This window comes from Symsagittifera roscoffensis, chromosome 7 (genome assembly GCF_963678635.1).
Source record: "Symsagittifera roscoffensis chromosome 7, txSymRosc1.1, whole genome shotgun sequence".
NCBI classification, from domain to species: domain Eukaryota; kingdom Metazoa; phylum Xenacoelomorpha; order Acoela; family Convolutidae; genus Symsagittifera; species Symsagittifera roscoffensis.
In genome coordinates, this window is record NC_087068.1 from 50692540 (window position 1) to 50715178 (window position 22639).

At 33.0% G+C, this 22639-nt stretch overlaps 2 protein-coding genes across 2 annotated transcripts in view; one reads left to right on the top strand and one right to left on the bottom strand.

Annotated features, from left to right (window-relative positions):
• The window catches only part of LOC134851354 (uncharacterized), a 280704-nt gene that overhangs the window by 230782 nt on the left and 27283 nt on the right, over nt 1-22639 (top strand). The gene's annotated exons all lie outside the window — the stretch shown is intronic.
• Nucleotides 9963-10954, bottom strand: LOC134852067 (CD63 antigen-like). The gene is made up of 2 exons (XM_063868346.1): nt 10551-10954; nt 9963-10284 (listed from the first exon to the last, which is right to left on the bottom strand). Exons 1-2 carry the CDS (start codon nt 10952-10954, stop codon nt 9963-9965), a joined length of 726 nt encoding a protein of 241 aa, XP_063724416.1.

Genomic DNA, 22639 nt, shown 5'->3' on the forward strand with positions numbered 1-22639 from the left:
TTTATATGATTGTATCTAAAGACGTATGAATGCCAGTCTGTAAAGCGTGATTCCTTTTGTCTGAATGAGTGTATATATTTGTCTTAAAACTGTGAAGTGAATGTAAGTTGGTTAGTGTGTTTACATGTGGTTGTATTTTAAAGGTCAGCAAAACTAAAAAGTAAAATCTTTGCATATGTGTAAGCAAAACTTGCTTGTGTGTCTAGTTTTGCAAACTGTATGTATACATGTAAAATTCAGGTTTAAAACTATGTAAGCAAGTATGTAAAACTTATGTATACATGATAGATTATTCGCATTCTTCTTATGTATAAGACCATGTATGTTTGTATTCATGCCTTTATGTAAGACTTCATTTTTGAATGTTTGTATGTATGGAAGTATTTTTGCAGATATGTATGTAATTTTGTATGTATAGTTGTATGAATGTCTCTAAGTAACTTTATTTTTGTATATATATTTGTAAGTATGTCTGTATGTATTTGTTTATGCAAGTTTGTGCTTATGTATTCATGTATGTATGTTTGTATTCAGTAAGTGCGTATGTAATTGTTTTTGTATGTAATATGGTATGAATAACCTTATGTAAGTATTTAAATGTGTATGAATAAACGTATGTATGTAGGAAAATACGTATGACTATATTTTGTAAGTATGCATTTAAGTTTGCAACTTATGAAAATGTATTTTTGTTTTTTATGTTTATACAAGTATGCAGCTTTATATGTTTGTTGGGGAATGTATGCTTGAGTATAGTTGTAATCGTTTATTTTGTTTCATTAAAAGTATTTATATGTAACTCAATCCAAATCTTTCTTATCTTTCTTACTAAGTTTCTCGAAAATTCTAGAATAATCAACGAGACACTAACCTGATAGTTTTTTTTTCATTTTCTTGATTATACTATGCATAATTTTTTTTTAATTTTCCTTGAAATATTTGATCTTCCAGGTATCCTCATTAACAATTCAGTTTGAAAAAGCGGCATATGCAGTATTGATAATTTCAATTTATCTGCAGTCAATTATTATGAAAAATGTTTTAAAATTGTAACATGAAAGATCAGTTTTCGGGTTTTCACAAAAATTTGTTGATGGAAGCATCAAACAACAAGTCCAATTGGACACAGCATGGAGTCCAAAGTGTTTGATGAACTGTTGCTCATTGAGATAAAAATTACGATAACAAAATTATTTAAAAAATTATGGTTTATTGAGGAAAACCATTGATCGTGCAGACGAACACGATAGAGGAATGGTAGAAAATGACATGCGGCTGGTACTGGTAGAGCTGAAGACAATAAGCGAGCAAAGTCTCAGTGACAGGTACTGTATATTTGAAGGATGATTGATCAATCTTTATAAACCACAAATTTTCAATAGTTATCATTTGAAAAATCATAATTTTGAATCAAACTTATAAACCCACTGAAGTGAAGCAATTGTGTAATCAGATAAACAGTCAGTACCACTGTTTTAAAATCAAGCTATATTTAGTCGAGAGAGCTATTTATGAATTAGCTTAAAATGCTTACGTCTTTTGTCTTTGAAATAAATAGCAAGTCTTTCTACTTTGAGGCTCAAAATTCTAACTCCTCAAATTAAAAATGTCTAACAAATTTTATATTGGCAAATTAAACATATCTTTATTAGTCGCTCCAGCTTAAGATAACACAACATAATTGAAGTTTATCGAAATGCATTGAAATCACAAAATGGCACTTACAACATTTCGGAAACTGCTGTAGCCAAATTGGTGTGAAAGCATTGCTTACAGTGTTGATGATAAGGTTTGATTTTTTATCTTACAACTTTAAACAACTAACGGTTTTTCGCAAGTCTTGTTAATAGAGAATACAAATATCGATGCAAAAATGAGAAAAAATATCATGATTCGAACTGTTTTGATCCTGCTAGTGATCAGAACGTAAATGTGAAAGCTTGGATCACCTCAAACATAGTTTGAAAGAAAGGTTGAACTCTTAATAACACAATTAGTTGTAGATGTATAATCAATTTTTTTTTGTCAAAAAGCCACCGTATTGTGAGAGGCAATAGCGTTCTCATGGAAACATTCAAAAGATCAGGTTTGTATTAAAAAAAACTCAATATTTAATGTGTTGAGCAGAGGGTTAATCAATGATAATAACTGATAGCGCTTCAAACTTTTGAATAGAAAGCTCTAGCTAAAACCAATTTGAAGTTAATTACAATATTCTGAGAACAGTTGACCAGATTGCAGTATCAAATTAAAAAGGTCATTTAATTGCATATTTTTTTATGGAAAATGTAAAAAAATTTGGATGCTCAATTTAAAACTCCGAATTCATATCAAGTTTTGAGTTTGTATCCATAACTTGTCTTATATTGTGTTCAATCTTTAACGATTGATTTTGCTCTAATTTGAATAACTACTTTCCTTAAAAGTCGCAGATAAGTTTTCACCTGCTTTATTCGATGGTCACTCTGTTTTGCTGTATATATTGGCACACAAATTACAGTTTTTCCCCAGTTTCTTGGTCAGCTTTTATGGATATTTTCAAAAATTCGTTTAGCACAATAAAGTTAATAGGAAGTACTAAACGTTTTCTAGAAGCCCCAAAAAATGTTTCCTTTTTATTATGAAAAGTGGTATATGCAAGTCTTAAAAATGGCTGCAGCAAAATTAATGGGCAATTTTGGCTTTCATCAGTGTTCTCATTTTTCAAGATCTTTAGCCACTTCAACTTATTAGTTCTTTCAAGTTTTCTATAAAATCAAAGCTTTTGTCATAGATTTCAGACGTTTTTTCAGTCTCCTGTGGACACGGAAAATGGAAATGTCGAAAATTTCAAGCCAATTTCATTATTTTAGAGTACTCCATGTTTCGTAATTTTTCTTTGTTTTTTAACTTCATTTGGCTTAAAGTAATTTTTCATTCTTATTTTGGTCAAATTGATTATTAATTTTTGCGTAAATAGAGGTGGCGGCCGCCGCACTTGACGAACTTTCCTTTCTTCGAGATTCAGCAATAAAACATGCATTTTTGAAGGAAATCATTCAACGCAGCCAATAGTTAAGCTACGCTGCCAAAATCTTGTGCTTTACTATATACAATATAGTTTGGTTGCATTAGGTTCAATAGGGTGCATATAATAGGTATATAACGTCATTTTACATGTAAACAAGCCAAAACCCCCAAACTTTAGAAGGGAAAACATGCATCAACCAATACTTAATGAACATGCTATTTTCCGCGCGCGAACTGGCAAAATCTTAAATGTACCGGTTATGTACGGCTCTTCTGATTATTTATTACACTACTAACCCAAAATGAATTGAGGCGAGCTAATTAATTCAAATAATAAGTTGCTGAGTGATAATTATGTCACTTTGTACTTAAAACTGTGTCTGTGGGTAGCAAAAGATATAAATGAACATACACAAGCTTACACTAAGCACAAAGTGTGGCTAACAACATACAGAAAAAACAAGAAATTATTTTTATTTCACTTGCGAGAGAGCAAGTGACTTGTAATCGGAAAATATATTTTTTTCGGTAAACAATTTTTCTTACAAAGTCTGCTAACATGTTCAATTCTGCTGACAAACCCAATTCTGCCGACATGCTGAATTTTTGAAATTTAGAACAAAACTAACCCTTAGTTCTTTTGAGAGACTGATAACTTTTTCAAAGATATTCATAAAAAATTTCTGATTGTTTTTCGATTTATATTTCCTAGTTTCTGTCGATGTCCTTATCATTATTTCTCCTAGATTCTGTCGGCTGTGTTTCCATTTTTCCGGAAGGCATTTTTTTTTACCTGGTACGTTTTTCAAGCAGTTTTTTCCAAACCATGAGTGTGATTTTGCTTAAAACAGCTATAATATTAAAAAGCAGTTATAAAAAATATTATGAAAGTTATTCTGTAGTTTGTAATTTTCCCAACTCTGATTTTTAGTTTTTTTTTCGTTAAATGGGCTCGTTTTATATTTTTTTCACTTTATGATGTGTAGTTTCACAGGCGAATTTTTTCATCTGATTGAATATCTCTTTCAGCTTAAATCGGATTTCAGTTGAAATTTTTGAGGCTCGGTCATCAAGGTCTGTTAGCATTGTTCATGATTCTAATCCGAGACAAAGATATACAGTTTTTATTGATATGTTTTTTGTTTTCTTCTCGATTTTTTCAATATCTTGTTTTGCAATGTTTTAATTGCTGCGAAGTGCCCTTTTGGAAAATTGCGATAATCTCACGGAGAAGTTACTTTTAGTTTTTATGCAATCTCTAAAGTACAAGGAAAATTACAGGGATAAACATGTTTTTTAATAAAAAATTTCAATAGATTATGTGGTTAAAACAAGTAGGGTTTAACAGATTAAAAAGAATGCTCGACAAATTTTGATGAAATTTGGTGTACCAAAGGCCAATTCGTTTTCAAAGTCTTGAACCGAAAAAACATTTTTTTTTCGGTAAACAATTTTTCTTACAAAGTCTGCTAACATGTTCAATTCTGCTGACAAACCCAAATCTGCCGACATGCTGACTTTTTGAAATTTTGAACAAAACTAACCCTTAGTTCTTTTGAGAGACTGATAATTTTTTCAAAGATATTTATAAAAAATTGCTGATTATTTTTTGTTCTATATGTCCTAGTTTCTGTCGATGTCTTTATGATTATTTGTCCTAGTTTCTGTCGGCTGTGTTTCCATTTTTCCGGAAGGCATTTTTCATTACCTGGTACGTTTTTCAAGCAGGTTTTTCCAAACCATGAGTGTGTTTTTGCTGAAAACAGCTATAATATTAAAAAGCTGTTATAAAAAATGTTATGAAAGTTATTCTGGAGTTTGTAAATTTACCAACTCTGATTTTTAGTTTTTTTTTTGGTTAAATGGGCTCATTTTATATTATTTTGATTTTATGATGTGTAGTTTCACAGGTGAATTTTTTCGATTGATTTTGTTTGCTTCAGCTGGAACGGGTCGAATATCTGTTTCAGCTGAAATCGGGTTTCAGCTGAAACTTTCGAGGCTCGGTCATCAATTCTCAAGGCCTGTTAGCATTGTTCATGATTCTAATCCGAGACAAAGATATGCAGTTTTTATTGATATGTTTTTTGTTTTTTTTTCTCTATTTTTTCAATATTTTGTTTTGCATTGTTTTAATTGCTGCGAAGTGCCTTTTTGGAAAATTGCAATAATATCACGGAGAAGTTACTTTTAGTTTTTATGCAATCTCTAAAGTACACGGAAAATTACAGGGATAAACATGTTTTTTAATAGAAAATTGCAATTGATTATGTGGTTAAAACAAAGAGAGTTTAACAGATTAAAAAGAATGCTCGACTAATTTTGATGAAATTAAATGTACCAAAGGCCAATTCGTCTTCAAAGTCTTGAACCGAAAAATTATATATTTTTTTGGGTAAACAATTTTTCTTACAAAATCTGCTAGCATGTTCAATTCTGCTGACAAACCCAACTCTGCCGACATGCTGATCTTTTGAAATTTTGAACAAAACTAACCCTTAGTTCTTTTGAGAGACTGATAATTTTTTCAAAGATTTTTATAAAAAATTGCTGATTGTTTTTTGGTCTATAAGTCCTAGTTTCTGTCGATGTCTTTATGATTATTTGTCCTAATTTCTGTCGGCTGTGTTTCCATTTTTCCGGAAGTCATTTTTTATTACCTCGTACGTTTTTCAAGCAGGTTTTTCCAAACCATGAAAGTGTTTTTGCTTAAAACAGCTATAATATTAAAAAGCAGTTATAAAAAATGTTATGAAAGTTATTCCGTAGTTTGTAAAATTTACCAACTCTGATTTTTAGTTTTTTTTTGGTTAAATGGGCTCGTTTTATATTATTTTGATTTTATGATGTGTAGTTTCACAGGCGAATTTTTTCAATTGATTTTGTTTGCTTCAACTGGAACGGGTCGAATATCTGTTTCAGCTGGAATCGGGTTTCAGCTGAAACTTTCGAGGCTCGGTCATCAATTCTCAAGGCCTGTTAGCATTGTTCATGATTCTAATCCGAGACAAAGATATGCAGTTTTTATTGATATGTTTTTTGTTTTTTTTTCTCTATTTTTTCAATATCTTGTTTTGCAATGTTTTAATTGCTGCAAAGTGCCTTTTTGGAAAATTGCGATATTATCACGGAGAAGTTACTTTTAGTTTTTAAGCAATCTCTAATGTACAAAGAAAATTAGAGGGATAAACATGTTTTTTAATTAAAAATTGCAATTGATTATGTGGTTAAAACAAGTGGAGTTTAACAGATTAAAAAGAATGCTCGACTAATTCTGATGAAATTTGGTGTACCAAAGGCCAATTCGTTTTCAAAGTCTTGAACCGAAAAAACATTTTTTTTCGGTAAACAATTTTCCTACAAAGTCTGCTAACATGTTCAATTCTGCTGAGAAACCCAACTCTGCCGACATGCTGACTTTTTGAAATTTCGAACAAAACTAACCCTTAGTGCTTTTGAGAGACTGATAATTTTTTTAAAGATGTTTATAAAAAATTGCTGATTGTTTTTTGGTCTATATGTCCTAGTTTCTGTCGATGTCTATATGATTTTTTGTCCTAGCTACTGTCGGCTGTGTTTCCATTTTTCTGGAAGGCATTTTTTATTACCAGTTTTTCAAGCAGAATTTTCCAAACCATGAGTGTGTTTTTTTCTTAAAACAGCTATAATATTAAAAAGCAGTTATAAAAAATGTTATGAAAATTATTCTGTAGTTTGTAAATTTACCAACTCTGATTTTTAGTTTTTTTTGGTTGAATGGGCTCGTTTTATATTATTTTGTTTTTATGATGTGAAGTTTCACAGGCAAATTTTTTTAATTGATTTTGTTTGCTTCAACTGGAACGGGTCGAATATCTGTTTCAGCTGAAATCGGGTTTCAGCTGAAACTTTCGAGGCTCGGTCATCAATTCTCAAGGCCTGTTAGCATTGTTCATGATTCTAATCCGAGACAAAGATATGCAGTTTTTATTGATATGTTTTTTGTTTTTTTCTCTATTTTTTCAATATCTTGCTTTGCAATGTTTTAATTGCTTCGAAGTGCCCTTTTGGAAAACTGCGATAATATCACGGAGAAGTTACTTTTAGTTTTTATGCAATCTCTAAAGTACACGGAAAATTACAGGGATAAACATGTTTTTTAATAGAAAATTGCAATTGATTATGTGGTTAAAACAAAGAAAGTTTAACAGATTAAAAAGAATGCTCGACTAATTTTGATGAAATTTGGTGTACCAAAGGCCAATTCGTTTTCAAAGTCTTGAACCGAAAAAATATATTTTTTTCGGTAAACAATTTTTCTTAAAAAGTCTGCTAACATATTCAATTCTGCTGACAAACGCAACTCTGCCGACATGCTGATTTTTTGAAATTTCGAACAAAACTAGCCCTTAGTTCTTTTGAGAGACTGATAATTTATTCAAAGATATTTATAAAAAATTGCTGATTGTTTTTTGATTTATATGTCCTAGTTTCTGTCGATGTCTTTATGATTATTTGTCCTAGTTTCTGTCGGCTGTATTTCCATTTTTTTGGAAGGCATTTTTTATTACCTGGTACGTTTTTCGAGCAGGTTTTTCCAAACCATGAGTGTGTTTTTGCTTAAAACAGCTATAATATTAAAAAGCAGTTATAAAAATTGTTATGAAAGTTATTCTGTAGTTTGTAAATTTACAAACTCTGATTTTTAGTTTTTTTTTTTTGGTTAAATGGGCTCGTTTTACATTTTTTTGATTTTATGATGTGTAGTTTCACAGGCCATTTTTTTCAATTGATTTTGTTTGCTTCAGCTGGAACGGGTCGAATATCTGTTTCAGCTGAAATCGGGTTTCAGCTGAGTTTTTTGAGGCTCGGTCATCAATTCTCCAGGCCTGTTAGCATTGTTCATGATTCTAATCCGAGACAAAGATATGCAGTTTTTATTGATATGTTTTTTGTTTTTTTTTCTCTATTTTTTCAATATCTTGTTTTGCAATGTTTTAAATGCTGCGAAGTGACCTTTTGAAAAACTGCGATAATATCACGGAGAAGTTACTTTTAGTTTTTATGCAATCTCTAAAGTACACGGAAAATTACAGGGATAAACATGTTTTTTAATAGAAAATTGCAATTGATTATGTGGTTAAAACAAAGAGAGTTTAACAGATTAAAAAGAATGCTCGACTAATTTTGATGAAATTTGGTGTACCAAAGGCCAATTCGTTTTCAAAGTCTTGAACCGAAAAATTATTTTTTTTTTCGGTAAACAATTTTTCCTAGAAAGTCTGCTAACATGTTCAATTCTGCTGACAAACCCAACTCTGCCGACATGCTGAGTTTTTGAAATTTCGAACAAAACTAACCCTTAGTTCTTTTGAGAGACTGATAAATTTTTCAAAGATATTTATAAAAAAAGTGCTGATTGTTTTTTGGTCTATATGTCCTAGTTTCTGTCGATGTCTTTATGATTATTTGTCCTAGTTTCTGTCGGCTGTGTTTCCATTTTTCCGGAAGGCATTTTTTATTACCTGGTACGTTTTCAAGCAGGTTTTTCCAAACCATGAGTGTGTTTTTGCTTAAAACAGCTATAATATTAAAAAGCAGTTATAAAAATTGTTATGAAAGTTATTCTGTAGTTTGTAAATTTACCAACTCTGATTTTTAGTTTTTTTTTGGTTAAATGGGCTCGTTTTATATTATTTTGATTTTTTGATGTGTAGTTTCACTGGCGAATTTTTTCAATTGTTTTTGTTTGCTTCAGCTGGAACGGGTCGAATATCTGTTTCAGCTGAAATCGGGTTTCAGCTGAAATTTCTGAGGCTCGGTCATCAATTCTCAAGTCCAGTTAGCATTGTTCATGATTCTAATCCGAGACAAAGATATGCAGTTTTTATTGATATGTTTTTTGTTTTTTTCTCTATTTTTTCAATATCTTGTTTTGCAATATTTTAATTGCTGCGAAGTGCCCTTTTGGAAAAATGCAATAATATCACGGAGAAAATACTTTTAGTTTTTATGCAATCTCTAAAGTACAAGGAAAATTACAGGGATAAACATGTTTTTTCAATAGAAAATTGCAATTGATTATGTGGTTAAAACAAAAAGAGTTTAACAGATTAAAAAGAATACTCGACTAATTGTGATGACATTTGGTGTACCAAAGGCCAATTCGTTTTTGAAGTCTTGATGAAAACTTCAAAAACAATTTTTTTTTCTAATTAAATGTTTTTTGGTATTATTGTTGAAATATACTGTCCTTTTCTTCGAAAGTCGAAACAATAGAGTTGCTCAATTAAAATTGAAAAAAAATTCAGCTACTGTTTCCTATTAATCTCAAAAGTTTTCAATTTTCCGCTTATTGTTGCGATTTTTGAAAAAAGTGACGGAATATCTGTACTCAGGGTGGTATTACTGGCTAATTTTCACGGAAGTTTTTTTATATCAGCTGACAATTATTGCTGTTTTGAGCGCAAAATTTACACTTCGACAAAAACAGCCATTTCCGACTAACTTTTTCATATCATCCAAAAGGTATAGTTGTCTTAAGCTCAAAATCAAAAACAGGTTTCACTTATGATTATTTTTTGTAAAATTAAGGAGATTTGACGATTGCCAAGCAAGCTAATTGTCATAATTGGTACGTTACTGGGAGCTAAATTTATCAAGTTGTTTTCCTATATGGCCTTTGGGGTAATTTTTTTGAAAACCTATCAAATTTTTTCTTAAAGCGAGTACTGCTCCCTTGAGTTACTCGGAACAAGAGGTAGTCGGAACATTCATAGCTTCGATCTGATACGAGCAGTCTAGTTTTGAAAGATATCTATAGTCATAAGAAAAAAACTCCATTTACCAATTAAAATTTAAGAATGCTGCGAAACTGCCCAATTACCCGATTTTTTGCTAAGTCCTAAACTTAACCTCAACCTTAGACAGATAATATAAACTTTAATCCACGAAACTAGTCCAGATAGACCAGATTAATCAGATTCCAGAGACTGGAACTGTTTGAACACGTTGCCCAAACAACATGCGATTACAATTCCGAACCAGTGCAACATTCCCAAGATGATCGCGACGAGTGCCATCACGAGAACATGTCGGTTAATCTCGGCTTCGACTTCGTGGACACATAAGTCGTAAAAGATGGCGACTCCGCTGTCCGGGTATCCAGTGCCGCATCCGACTGTGTTGTTGACGCAGCAGGAGTCGGGGACGTTGCCGGATCCGAGTGTGTCGTTCCAGGAAGCCGGACCGCTGGTGCCACAACATCGGAAGCCCCTTTGGATGTGATCCCAAGCTCTACAACGTTATTTTTTTGAAGAAAAACAAAAAAATAATAATTTTTTTGAAAATATTACGACTCATGGCTGAGCCAAATGTTTCAAATTAACTATCCTGAGGATGATTGAATAAAAGATAGCTAGATCTTTCATAATAGTTTTCACAGTGTACTTTTAATTGTTCAAAATTGTTGCCGGTTCTTACGTGAGTTTAAAAGATAGAAATGACACTCCGTTGTAATAACTTTAAATGATATTCAACCAATTAACTAATTTTTTTTCTACCTCTTAGTAGGTTTATCCGTACTGTACTGTTCCATCGATTTTTTCAAACTCTTCTCAAAAACTTCCATGGCTGCATCTTTGTTCTTTAACAGGTAAAATCCCATGGAAACTTCCACGCAAAACAAGATGAACAGGAAAACTCCGAAGCCGTACAACATGCACGCACTTTTGGAGAAGGCTCCATAACAACCAAGAAACCCTACTATGAAAATCAGCAACCCAAGGGCTATTAAAACCCCTGAGCCGTTAGTAATATAGGAGACGTCAAACTCTTCGTAATCCCGAACACTGACAATCGAGTAAATTCCGACAGCGGTTAAGGAAACTCCGATACCCCAAAGAATAATATTCGCAACAATAAAGACGAATCGCAGAAGTTCTTCTGATACAGATAATCCTGCCATTTAAAAATAATGCAGCGTTTGTTAACCAAAAAAAAATGATTCAAATGTGCTTCATAACGTTCAAAGTGTCAAAATACGCGTTTAATTTTCTGAAAGGAACTCAAATAAACGTTTTTGTTTGAATAAGATATTGGAAAAATATGGATTAACAAAAAAAACGATCGTCACTGAGCTTTCAATATGTGACACGTTTGCATGTGAACGGAATTTTTGTGTTTTTGTTACTTTTTTGAGTCTGGCTGATGACGCAACAGATGTGAAATCCATTGTGATATCAGTCGGAAGAAAAATTCGCAAACTATTCATCTTAAGATCAAATTGAATTCAACCGAGGCTGATTTTCGAGCACTTAAAAAGGCCTTCTTTTGTTGCAGTGGCGGAGTTAGGGGGGGCGGGGGTCGCGGACGCCTTTTTCTTCCAGGGATTCGATCCCCTGCCGACCCAAAGGGTCTCACCTTTGGTACTCTTTTTAAGAAATCCAGTTTTGGCAGACCGACCCTAAAAATTTGCTAAAGGCGCCTTTGGCGCCAATATATACTAATTTTGAGGGATGAGCGCGCGCCGAAAAAAAGCGATTTTTTGGTCAAAATTTTCCAAAAAGTGCTCAAAAACGCCTTTTTTGGACTGTTTTTTAAGTTTTGCCTGCGGCGCAGAAAATTTGGCCAAAACGGACTAAACTGTGCTTAGGGAGAGAGCTCGAAAAATCAATTTGGTCGACCTAAAACAAAAGGTCAATAAAATTTTGGACATTTTTAGAAAATCCTAGATCCGCCCTTGTTTGGTAGTGCAGCTATTATTCCGAAGGTTATTTTTAGCTAAAACCGGCACTAAACGAGTCCAACCTACGAATGAGGCGTCGCTCCAAACCATGATTGCTTTTGGTTTGAAGAGTTATTAAAAATCGGCGCATAATTGAAAAGCTCAAACAATTATAGTTTGACCCATATCCGTGCATGAGCAACTTTACATTCATTTCCTTGCTGTTTTTTGAAGTTTGGGCCAACCAAAAGAATCACTTTTTGACCCAAAAGATAAAAATTGATCGAAAAATTTGTGAAGCAGGTCGACACATGAGTCGACAAGAGTCAATCATTATCGAAGGCTCGATAGTTGAGTCGACCAACCTTTATTCATTAGGCATGTTTTTTAAATTTAGATTTTCTTGTACAAACTGCCACCAAAAAAAAACATTTTGGTTCATCTGATTGAAAGATCCTGCCATGAAACAAAAATTTCAAAAAGATCACTAGTGCTAAGTGGATCATGATTGGGGGAGGGGTGAGTGTAGGATAGGACCCGTTGCTTTAAGATAAGCTATTGATTTCCAGTCCTACATGCTTTTTTTTCAGATAAAGTATAGAGTCTGTGAAGTGTTTGTATTGCAAAAAGGGTTAGCAATTTTCTAGATGGTTTACCACGGTGCGGAAAAATTAATTTTTGGAGTTTTGGAGGAAAATTTATAGTTTAGAAGAAAAAATTTTTTGTACTTCGTGGGAAAAATTTGGCGCGCGTTATCAAGTTGGTTTAGTTTGATGTAAATTAGGTTAAGATGTGAATTGGGTCAAGTGTCAAGTTTTTTTCTCATTGTTTCAATCATGCTGATCAACTAAATTTATGCTACCATTGTTGATTTTATAACTAACAGCAATAAATTGATTATATAACAAACAGCAACTATGCTTAAACTATATGGAATTAAGCTGAAACATACTGAAATTTTGAGAAAAAAAATCGAATCAAAAACTAAGTTGTGTAAATACAAATCACTGCTTCGTATGAAACTTCACCTCTAATTACAAATATTTTGATAAATTAATTAGGATGTTACTGCGTCGTATAAACTTCTACTTAGATAGAACAGATTTTGCAAGTTCGATGGTTTTCAATGAATTCCATCAATAAAAAAATTGAATTTTGTCGTTTTGTGTAAAAATAACTAGGTCTTTTTATGTATGGTCGTTCGTAATAACCGTATTAATTACGGTTCCGAACAATCTGTTTAACGATGCCAAATCGATTGCCTCTGAAAATTTGTTTATATTTTGATACAGTTCCTTGCCAAAACCGTCAAAAACACTTTAGTCGTCTCATTTTGCAAAAGCTAGTGTCTTGTAAGCGGGAGCTATATTTTTTCCCTAAACATCTTTTCTGACACAGTTTCAACTAGTTTCATTTTTTCAATTTTGTCTCCCAACTGGCGTAAAGGTAACGCCGTTGCTTTTCCTCACGAAAGTATAGAGTACAAGTCTCGGCCGATCTTTGTTTTTTTTTTTCAAGTTAATTCAAATTGAAAACTTTTTCCCGTTAAAAATTAAACTGTCGGACTTGCATTTGTCTGCTCCAATTTTGTCGACTTAGTTATCAAATCATGGATTTTGCTTGTGTTGCAAACCAATGTTTTTGTAGTTGCATGTGCGTGCAAGATTCCTTGAAGTTTCAGGTAAAATTTAAAATTATATTAAAAAAATTTTGTTCGACTCAATTTATGTCTCTGAAAGATTGTCGGCTTTGTTTTTTGCTTGTACGTTTTCTACCATTGCTAAATAACAAATCAAATGTCTTGCTTGGCAAGTCTCACTAGAATTGCGGTTTCATAAAACATGTATAATGAAAATGGATGGGATTGGGATTTTTATTTTATTTCGTTTTTATTGACGCTTTAGAAATTATTTTCACTTTTTTCCAATAAATCAACGCCGATTTTCAAAAACTGGTATCAAAAACTCCGATGTGTACCTTCATGATGCCCTAGTCTGATTTTACTTTATCTCACACTCTAGATCCTTGGAAAAAGTCGTTGGATAGAATATTTGACCTATATTGTTTGGAATTTTCTCTTTTTCTCAAAAATTACAACCCAAAATCTGAGATTTTGGATTCAATTGACAAAACGGGTTGTGGGGAACTCCCTTGCTTAATCACCCACGCCCACATTTTTTTACACGACACTTTTCTTGAAACTTTTTTGTAGATAACTATGCTGCTAAACTTGATTGCAGGAGTGTAACCAAAACAACAGATTCATGAAAAATGGCGGACTTTTAGAAAAGGTGGTGTTAAGTGTTCAATTGAGAATGGAAACAAAAACCGTCTCTGCTTAAGCGGCTACGATCTACTTCCAGCGGAAAAAAAATTGATCTCGACGAGTCAAGTTTTTGAACTTTTGAGCGTTTTTGTAGAAACTTTTTGACGTTTCTTAAAAACTACCCCATCAAATCTAAGGTAATTTTAATTTTGCGAAAAACATATGATGTCCTTGGAAAAATTCCAATTTCTCGAAAGTTTCCACTCTTCTCGCTTATTATTGTAGAAAACAATTAAGTCTTTGGACAAAGTCCATTTTGTGACTTTTTTCATTGCATCCCAAATCAGTATTACAAATTGAAAAAAAAATATCAAACAGTTACCTCCAGCTTTAGCTGGACCCCTCGTTTTCTTTTATCGCGGTATAGGAAAATGTAGGTTCACCAAGGTTTTTTTTTCCAACATTTTTCATTTTTTACCGACCTAAGCTTTTTAAGTTTGTCTTGTATCGCAAGTGGTGCGAAGCTCCGTTTTGCCTCTGTATTAGTTTATACGTACCTGTCTTTCCAATATAGCAGCATTATGTCCTACCAAAAACACAGAAAAATTAGAGATCGCTTTATTCATCTGTTTTTTTTTTCATGGTGCTTAGCCAACACTTAACCCTACTCTTGGATAGCTACAAGATATTTGTTCTCTTAAAATTAGATAAGATTGTCAACATTATTTGGACTACAGAAACTGGAACTATCTGAACATGTATTCCAGTCACAACACGGCTACAAATCCGAGCCAGTGTAACCCTCTGGAGATGTATCCAATGCCTCACCCTTGACGAAGCAGGAATTGGTAACCTTGTCGAATACGAGTGACTTTCCCAGGAAGCATGATTGGAAGCCCATCTGAACCTGATTTCAAGCTCTGCAACTTCATTTGTAGTTATAGAAGTAACAAAGTTGTTTATTACAAAATTTCAGCTCATGGCTGAAGCAATTATCTCAATTAGAAGGTAGAACAAAACATCTTAGATAATTACCAGGTAAAATCCACGTGAATTAAGATAAACCAATGACTCCGAAGTCGTACATCATACATGCTTTTTTAAGTAGAGTTCTTCCATGAAAATGATCTTGCCAAACCTCAAGAATAAGATTTATGTTAAAATTTTGAAAATTGTCAAAACGAAATTCTGTTTTCTCGTAGAAATATAATTTAACGCAAAATTTTGAATATTTTTTTTTGTAAATATCATTTTAAAATAAGTGCTGAGTTTTCTACGAGCGACAAATTTTCATTATTGTTTTTTGAGACTTTTTTGAATCTGACTGATGACATGACATAAATAAATTCCAATTAGACACAACAAGTGAGAAAACAATTTCAATTAAAAAATGATCCAAGATCAAGCTGAAATCAAGCAAACTAAAAATTGATATCTAATGATAACTATCAGCCTATAAGTGTCCCCCTAGTTGTTGCTATTAGTCAAAAAATTTGAGTTCTTCAATTTATCAATTTAAATTGTCCTAGTCGTCTAGTGCAACTATTAGCCTCAATTTACAGCCTTAGCAAGCACTAAAGGGTCCAATCTACGAATGAGACGTCACTCACCCCCTAGTTGCGCAAATTGATCGCTGAAGGCTTAATACATTACTGGAGCATAATAGAAACTCCCAGCCATTAGCGTGTGCAATCCGTAGATTAGCAATAGCCATCCACATCCCATGTTGTTGATATAGGAGTCGACCGAAGACCCATTTTTTGACCCAAAAAACAAAAGTTGACCAAAAGTCTTGGTCGATGAAAAGACAGGCTTGATAACTTGAATTGACCGACATGATCAACAATGATCAAACTTCGCAACTTAAAAATTGCACCGAAGAACTACTCCTTTTGGCTCATCTGAGCACGGATCTTACCTTGAAACGGAACAAAATCGTAGTAGTAGATGAGCAAAGAGATCAGGGAGGAGTGCTCGCATGACCGTATGCCTTGCGATCAGCTACTGATTTCAGGTCCTCCATGCTATTTATTAATATTTAGTGCAGAAAAACGTTCCGTTTTACTTTAAAAACTTTAAAAATTTGTTTTATTTGCTCTTATTTGCGTTGAAACGATAGAAAAACTTCCTCACTCTTAGGATTTATTTTTTTCACTAGGACAAAGGTGAAACTTTTTAATTTGTTCAACCTCCATTGGAGTTATTTTTGAGCATTTTGTCCAAAACTTAACTCGTAGTTAAAGTTAAGCTTATGCAAACATTTTTTTGTTTGATTTATAACTAACAGAAATTATTGTTAAATTAGATGTAATTATGCTGTAACTTACTAAGTTTTGAAAACTTAATAAAAAACAGTAATCACCCCATGGTGGTATCTTAACTTTACTAATAGGTAATCAAAGTTTGAAGTTGTCTCATTTTGTTTCTGGCTTAACGCGCTTCTTGCCAAATTTTATCGTCATAGTTACTATTCGATAGATGTTGTCCTAATGCCAGCTTAATGATAACACTTGTGTGCTGCGACAGGTTATGATCACTAAGTTTTAGAGACCTAAAATTTTTTTAATCTTTTCATTGCTTTTTCATATTTTTTTTCCAGTGGTGGCTTTCGGCTTGATTTGCATCTCTCTGTTTATATCGTGTTGCATTTCAAAACTCTTGCTGGCCTCAATCAAAATAAAAATTAACTAATTTCTTCATATTTCTTTAAGGTAAACTTTCTCTTATTTTGTTTTTTTTTAATTACAGATCTTTCATAATTGCATCAAATCGAGTATGAGAATCGATGGCTTTAGAAAAAAAAGTTAATTATTTCCACCTACTTTATCAAAAAAATTTTCTTTAAGAGCAAATGAGGAAAAAGGAAAGTGAGTTTTGGAACAAATAAACTTTTTGTTATAAACGAAAAACCCCTTGGATAGTCTATAAATATGTTTTGAGTATATCCTTACAACGAAATGTTTATTCAGTCCATGAAAGATTTGTAAAAAAAATTTGAGCTAGGAGGTACAAAATAGAACTGTCTTTGATTCATGAGAATGAAAAAATCAACGTAAAAAGTGGTCAAAAGGCGGATCTACTGACAAAAATTAGAAACATATGTGAAGTTTAGATATCAAGATTTTGTTACTTTTTTTGAAAGGGAGTTTATTAATGCTAAAATTTTTCTTAGTTGAATTTTCTACCGTTTATTGTGCGTTGAAATAAGAAAATTTTCCGAGTTCATTTTTTGTTGGCATAATCATTATCTAAAAAAAGTTTGAAAATTAAACAAAAATTAATAAAAACATTAATCACTATTACGATGCTAAACTGTGTTTTTTTTGGTGAATTGTCAGCGGATTCCGCAAGAATGACGCTCCCTTTCTTCTTCTTTTGTTCTTTCATTCTCATTGATCGGGCCGACAAAACTTTGACATGTTTCAATATTAGTCTCTGGAATCCAAGAACATACACACACAAAAAAGTGCGCCTACCCAGTGCACAGTTTGGCCTCGTAATGTCAATAAAAACATTCATGGTTTCTTCACACTTACTTGTTTCCACGTTTGCAAATTGGATAAATTTTTGATTTGTTAAATTGTCAAAACAGGTACTCGGTAAATTCGGAAGTTTAAATCCAAGTCATAACAGGCGAACTAGCTTTTCCGTATTAAACGTGTTTTTCCTTTTTGCTTTTCCGAGGCGAACTGATTTAACAAATATAACTTTTTTGCACACTTCTATACAGTTCATTTTAATTCCGTTTTGAAATTACAAACTATCCTTGAAAATTTTGATTTTTTACTTACCAAACTATTGTGTAAATGAAGAAAAGACGGAAAAGCGGATTCCGCAACAAGGACGCTCCCTTTGTTCTTCTTTTGAGATCAGATGCCTGTTCTTACAGCTGCGTGGCTTTTGATCATTTTCTGTGGTTTGCGGGGTTTGGTTTAGTTTCTACCTATTTAATGTCAGTTTTTGCGTCATATATATTTTTTGTTATATTTGGGATCATTGTATTATAATTTTTGCTGAGTTTTTTTAAATAAAATTGAAAGTTTCTGAGTAAAACTTCTGCTTTTTAAAAATCCGTTTTCGGACTTAAGTCTTTCGGCTTTATTTTATCTTTTAAATCTCTCAATGTGTACTTTTTGATATTCATTAATTAATAGCGTTGGATAAAATCAGATCCACAATTTTAATGATGCAGTTAAAAGTGTTCCAAGATAATATTTACTTTCTGCTGAAACTTTATTGAGAAAAAATATTTTCAGCTAGAAACATTTAGCTTCGCATATCTGCTAAGCTGCCTAACATTAAAAGCGATGTCTATGTTTAAATGCTTTTGTGTACTGCCAGGAAAACATGAACAGCTCTCCGTATGTCTACAGCTTGAATTTATAACATTTAATCCTGTCCTAACGGACTCTTTGTTAAACTTTACCTAAATAGTTACAACTATACAATATCTACTTAAATGCTGACCTAATGTAGCATAATATGCTGCGACAGGTCATCATCTTCGAATTTTAGGGACGTAAAAATACTTTGGTCTAATTTTTACTTTTTTTCATAATTTTTTTTGACTTGTAGCTTCCGGCCAGCTACTTCTTTCGTAAGCTATAAAAATTTTTACCTTGTTAAAAATCTCAAAATGGTTTCCGCATCTTGTTTAAAAGTTACGAAAGATTTTTTGCATATGTGGGTAGTATCACAAACGCAAATAAAAATTATACTCAAATTATTTAACTCAAAATATATTCGAGTTTTGGCAAAAAAGTGAAAACAGGGAAGCACTTTTTTTATATAAAAAAAACTTTTATAAATTCATTTATTTATTTTGCTGCAGTTTCTTCAAACAAAAAACTCTGAAAAATTTTTCTGAAAAAAAATTTGGATTATTATAAAATGATTGAGCCTCTGTTTGCACTTTGAGACTTAAAGAAGTCACCTTGAAATATTTCAATTGTACAAAACTTATCGCAGTTTAATTTAAAATAACTATAGATCTTTCAGAATGGCTACAAATTAAGTGCATGAGAGTCAGTTGTTTCGAAAACGTTATTTTTCTTCTGAACTTCTTCGTAAAACTTGTTTCAGGAGCAAATGAGAAAACCTCCGCTAAACGAGAAACGGAGATTTCCAACAATTATTTCTTTTTGTACGACCGAATATGCAATTTGAAGAATCTATGAAAATGCTCATGTTTTCAATGAGCACTGTGATTTTTTGATTTACATCGAAGTTTTTTTTTGAGTTCATTAAGAGTTTATATACATTAAGTGAAAGTATCATGAAACAATGAGCTAGGAGGTAAAATAAAAAACATTCGTTGACTAAACAGAATGAAAAAATTTTCTACTGAGAAGAAAACCTCGTATGGCATATGGCGGAACCTATTGATAATAAATTTAAAAAATTGTGGGAAATTTTATTTTAATCAAACGGCATTGTATTTTATTTTTGTTTGTTGATTTTTTATCCAGTTTTTGAATAGGTCTAAACGCTTAGTATTTTTCCTTTTTTGAAAGAAAATTTTTGAATAAAAATTTTCATAATGATCATTTTTCCTGTCCATGGTGCATTGAAACAGGGAACGCTTTCAATATCCTTTTTTTGCAATCTAACAAAGTTTGCCTAATCATTATGTACAGAACTATGAAACGCTGAGCCAAGGAACGCTGAGCGTTCTGTCCGGAAACGCTGAGGATGCATACATTTGAGTAGAGCCTAAATATTGAACGTTTTAAATAACCATTCTTCGCCATATGGGGCTTCTTTTCTGCAACAATCGTTATTGGCACTTTTTGCTTTCCTAAAAACAGACTATGGCTCGCTAGCGATTGCCATAGACCACACGCTGCGATGCATCCCGTTTGATTTCGTGGGTTGGAAGACTCGCTTTGATCGGCAAGATGTTCTGGTGGGCTCTCTGTCAGTTTTTTGTACAAATTGACGAGCTGAACCTTCTTCAAACTTCTCTAGAAAATTGATAGAATGTAATAAACAACTTAGTTTTTCAGCTACAATGAAACTGGATTTTGAATGTGTTTTCAGTTCGCAAACAGAGAAACAACGCTAAATTAAGACTCAACGTGAGCTGGAAAAAAATGGGTGCTCACGGTAAGGCTAGCAAGTTTATTTGAAGAAGGCCCATCATTAAGTCAGATAACGTAACACAACAAAATGACTCCAAACCCTAAACAACCAGCCTATTTACTGAGACAAAACAAACTCTAGAGCAAACTCTAGACAGAACAAACTCAAATTTAATCCAAAAAAAAACTTTTAGTTGTTGAGCTGTTAAAAATCTAGCCGATGACCTAGAGAAAGAACCGAGATTTTCAAAAAATTTTAAATAACAAAATTTAACAACAGTTCGAGCCCAATCACAAAAATGTGAGTTTTTTGTACGACCAACTATATCAATATCATCATACGTCAATTCAAGAATTGTCCAAAAATTTAAATCATATCAAAGGGAAAATCTGTTTTCATAAGATCATGTAGAAGCCAATCATATTGGAAAGAACGACTCAGCGCAAAATTAGCTGAGATAGAAAAAAATATATAGAGTTTGGCAAACTGGATAAACAATTTCGTGTTGGAAAACTAAAAATTATTTCAGTATACTGAAGCTGCTGGTTTTTTTTAAATATTTTTTTGACTTTTCAGGAAAAAATTTTTATCAGCTTGATCTGAAACTTAGGCAACGTAATTGCAACGAATTTAATTCGAGGAACTATGGTAGAAAAAGACAAGCGGTTTGGTTAGCAGTTCTTCCAGCAGATAAAGGTGTCTTACTTGCTTCCTCTGCTCATCTACAAGCTTACCCGCTTTTTTGGCCTCAGCATTAACAAAGTTTTAGCCTCAGCACTAACAAACGTTAGCCTATTTTAAGCAAAACTCCAGGTTCGGACCATGAAGATGAAAAAATGCTGCTCTAAAAATTGTGGTTTACCTGAAAGTAAGTAATCAATAATAAATAATCCAGATCACATATGATAAATCAAAAATGCAATTCAAAAAACAAGGTTAAGTAAACGTCATCACGTAAAAATTTTTGGGATAAAAATTGAGAAATCGGTTTGTCCCAAAACACTCAACGAGGGTTCTATGCATTCGAATTTGAAAGTCTTCATCCATCAAAATTTCGCCTATACCCTAATTGTTTCTATTTTGGAGCCGCAATAACTCAACATGACTGAACAGAAGCGACTAGGAGTTTTGGCGCTTGTCCAATGGGTTCTTGGTTGGCAGCTCCCATTGATGTAACAGTAGCTCAATTCCTAGCCCAAGGTAGAGAAATTACAGTTTTGCTTTGAAACCCCGAAACAACGGTGGTCGAGGCGAAAAACCGTAAGCCCAGCAACTATAGAAGTTTCAGCCACTAGTTATTGAAAACCAGTGTGCTGCGGGACGTAGCTTTGAAAATTTTCTAGAAAAGCTCTGTAAGAATTTCCCTCTGGATACGGATTTCGCAAAGCCAGGACTGAAAAAAATAATTGTGTTTAGCCCTTCGTTTAAATGTTAGCCGCCCATTTTGTAAGCCAGTAAGCAAAAGACCCGAGTCCGAGGAAGTTGTGATTCTTTTTACAGCCGATAGAGTCCTGACTTTCCGATTAATGGGTTGCCGCCCCTTTGTTATGTTAGCGAGCAAAAAATTCGAGGAAATCGAGATTCTTTTTACAGTCCATAGAGTCCTAAGTTTTCGATAAAACAGTGCATTAAAGTAACAGGCTATAACAAATATGCCAACGCAGTACCCTGCATAAAAGCATCACCGGAAGAAATAAGTTACCATTTGTTAAAAGTCCGGATTGCTCAACTGGCTGCTCAAACAAGCTCGCGAAAGAGTTGATAAAGAGGTCCAAAGAAACATAGGCCTGCTCCTCAATCTGTTCTCTACAAACTAACGGTCCAGTAGAGTGGTACATTGCAAGTTAGTCTTGATGTTAAAAACTTTTTGCTCATTAAAAATGGATGTCTTGTATAGGCTGCAATTTCTTGTTAGCCCATAATTGATGCTAATATTTCATGGAAAAGCGTTTTGCTAGCAATTTTCAACTTGAATACGTACGGAAAAAGGCAGACCTACAGGGAAATGTTCGGGTTGTCATCACAATGATTCAGAATGGCATTGGGGGCGGATTTTAGAAGGAAATATAAAATTACTAAGAAGCAGAGAACCGGATAGGGAGGAATGAAAGTTTTACCTTTATTGCATCACCAGTACCATGAAAGTGTTTATCCTTTCTGCTCTCAAAAACGGCTGACAAACAACATGTCAACCCTGAGAACTTGGTCATAGCCTTGACGAGACTCGGAGAATTTCCAGTGGAAAGAGTAGGGATCGAGCTAACATTAGCTTTGTATGACCCAAACAGGAAATAACTCCATCCGCGGGAGTTATACGCTCTAACACACGTGATATTTTCGAAAACAGACATTGAGGTCTACATACATTTTAAAAAGCATATGCTGACCCGTTGGCTTAATATGGTGACTAGGAATTAAATTTAGTTCCTTAATAGGTATTATGTTATGTGATTTCCCTGATAGTCTGTTTTTTAAAGGTATTATTTTAGTGTTAATGTTTTTGACATCTTATTTTACCTGATTACCTTACGTGAAAGTTGAAAGTGTTTAAAAATCAACATATGAATAACCTTATTGGG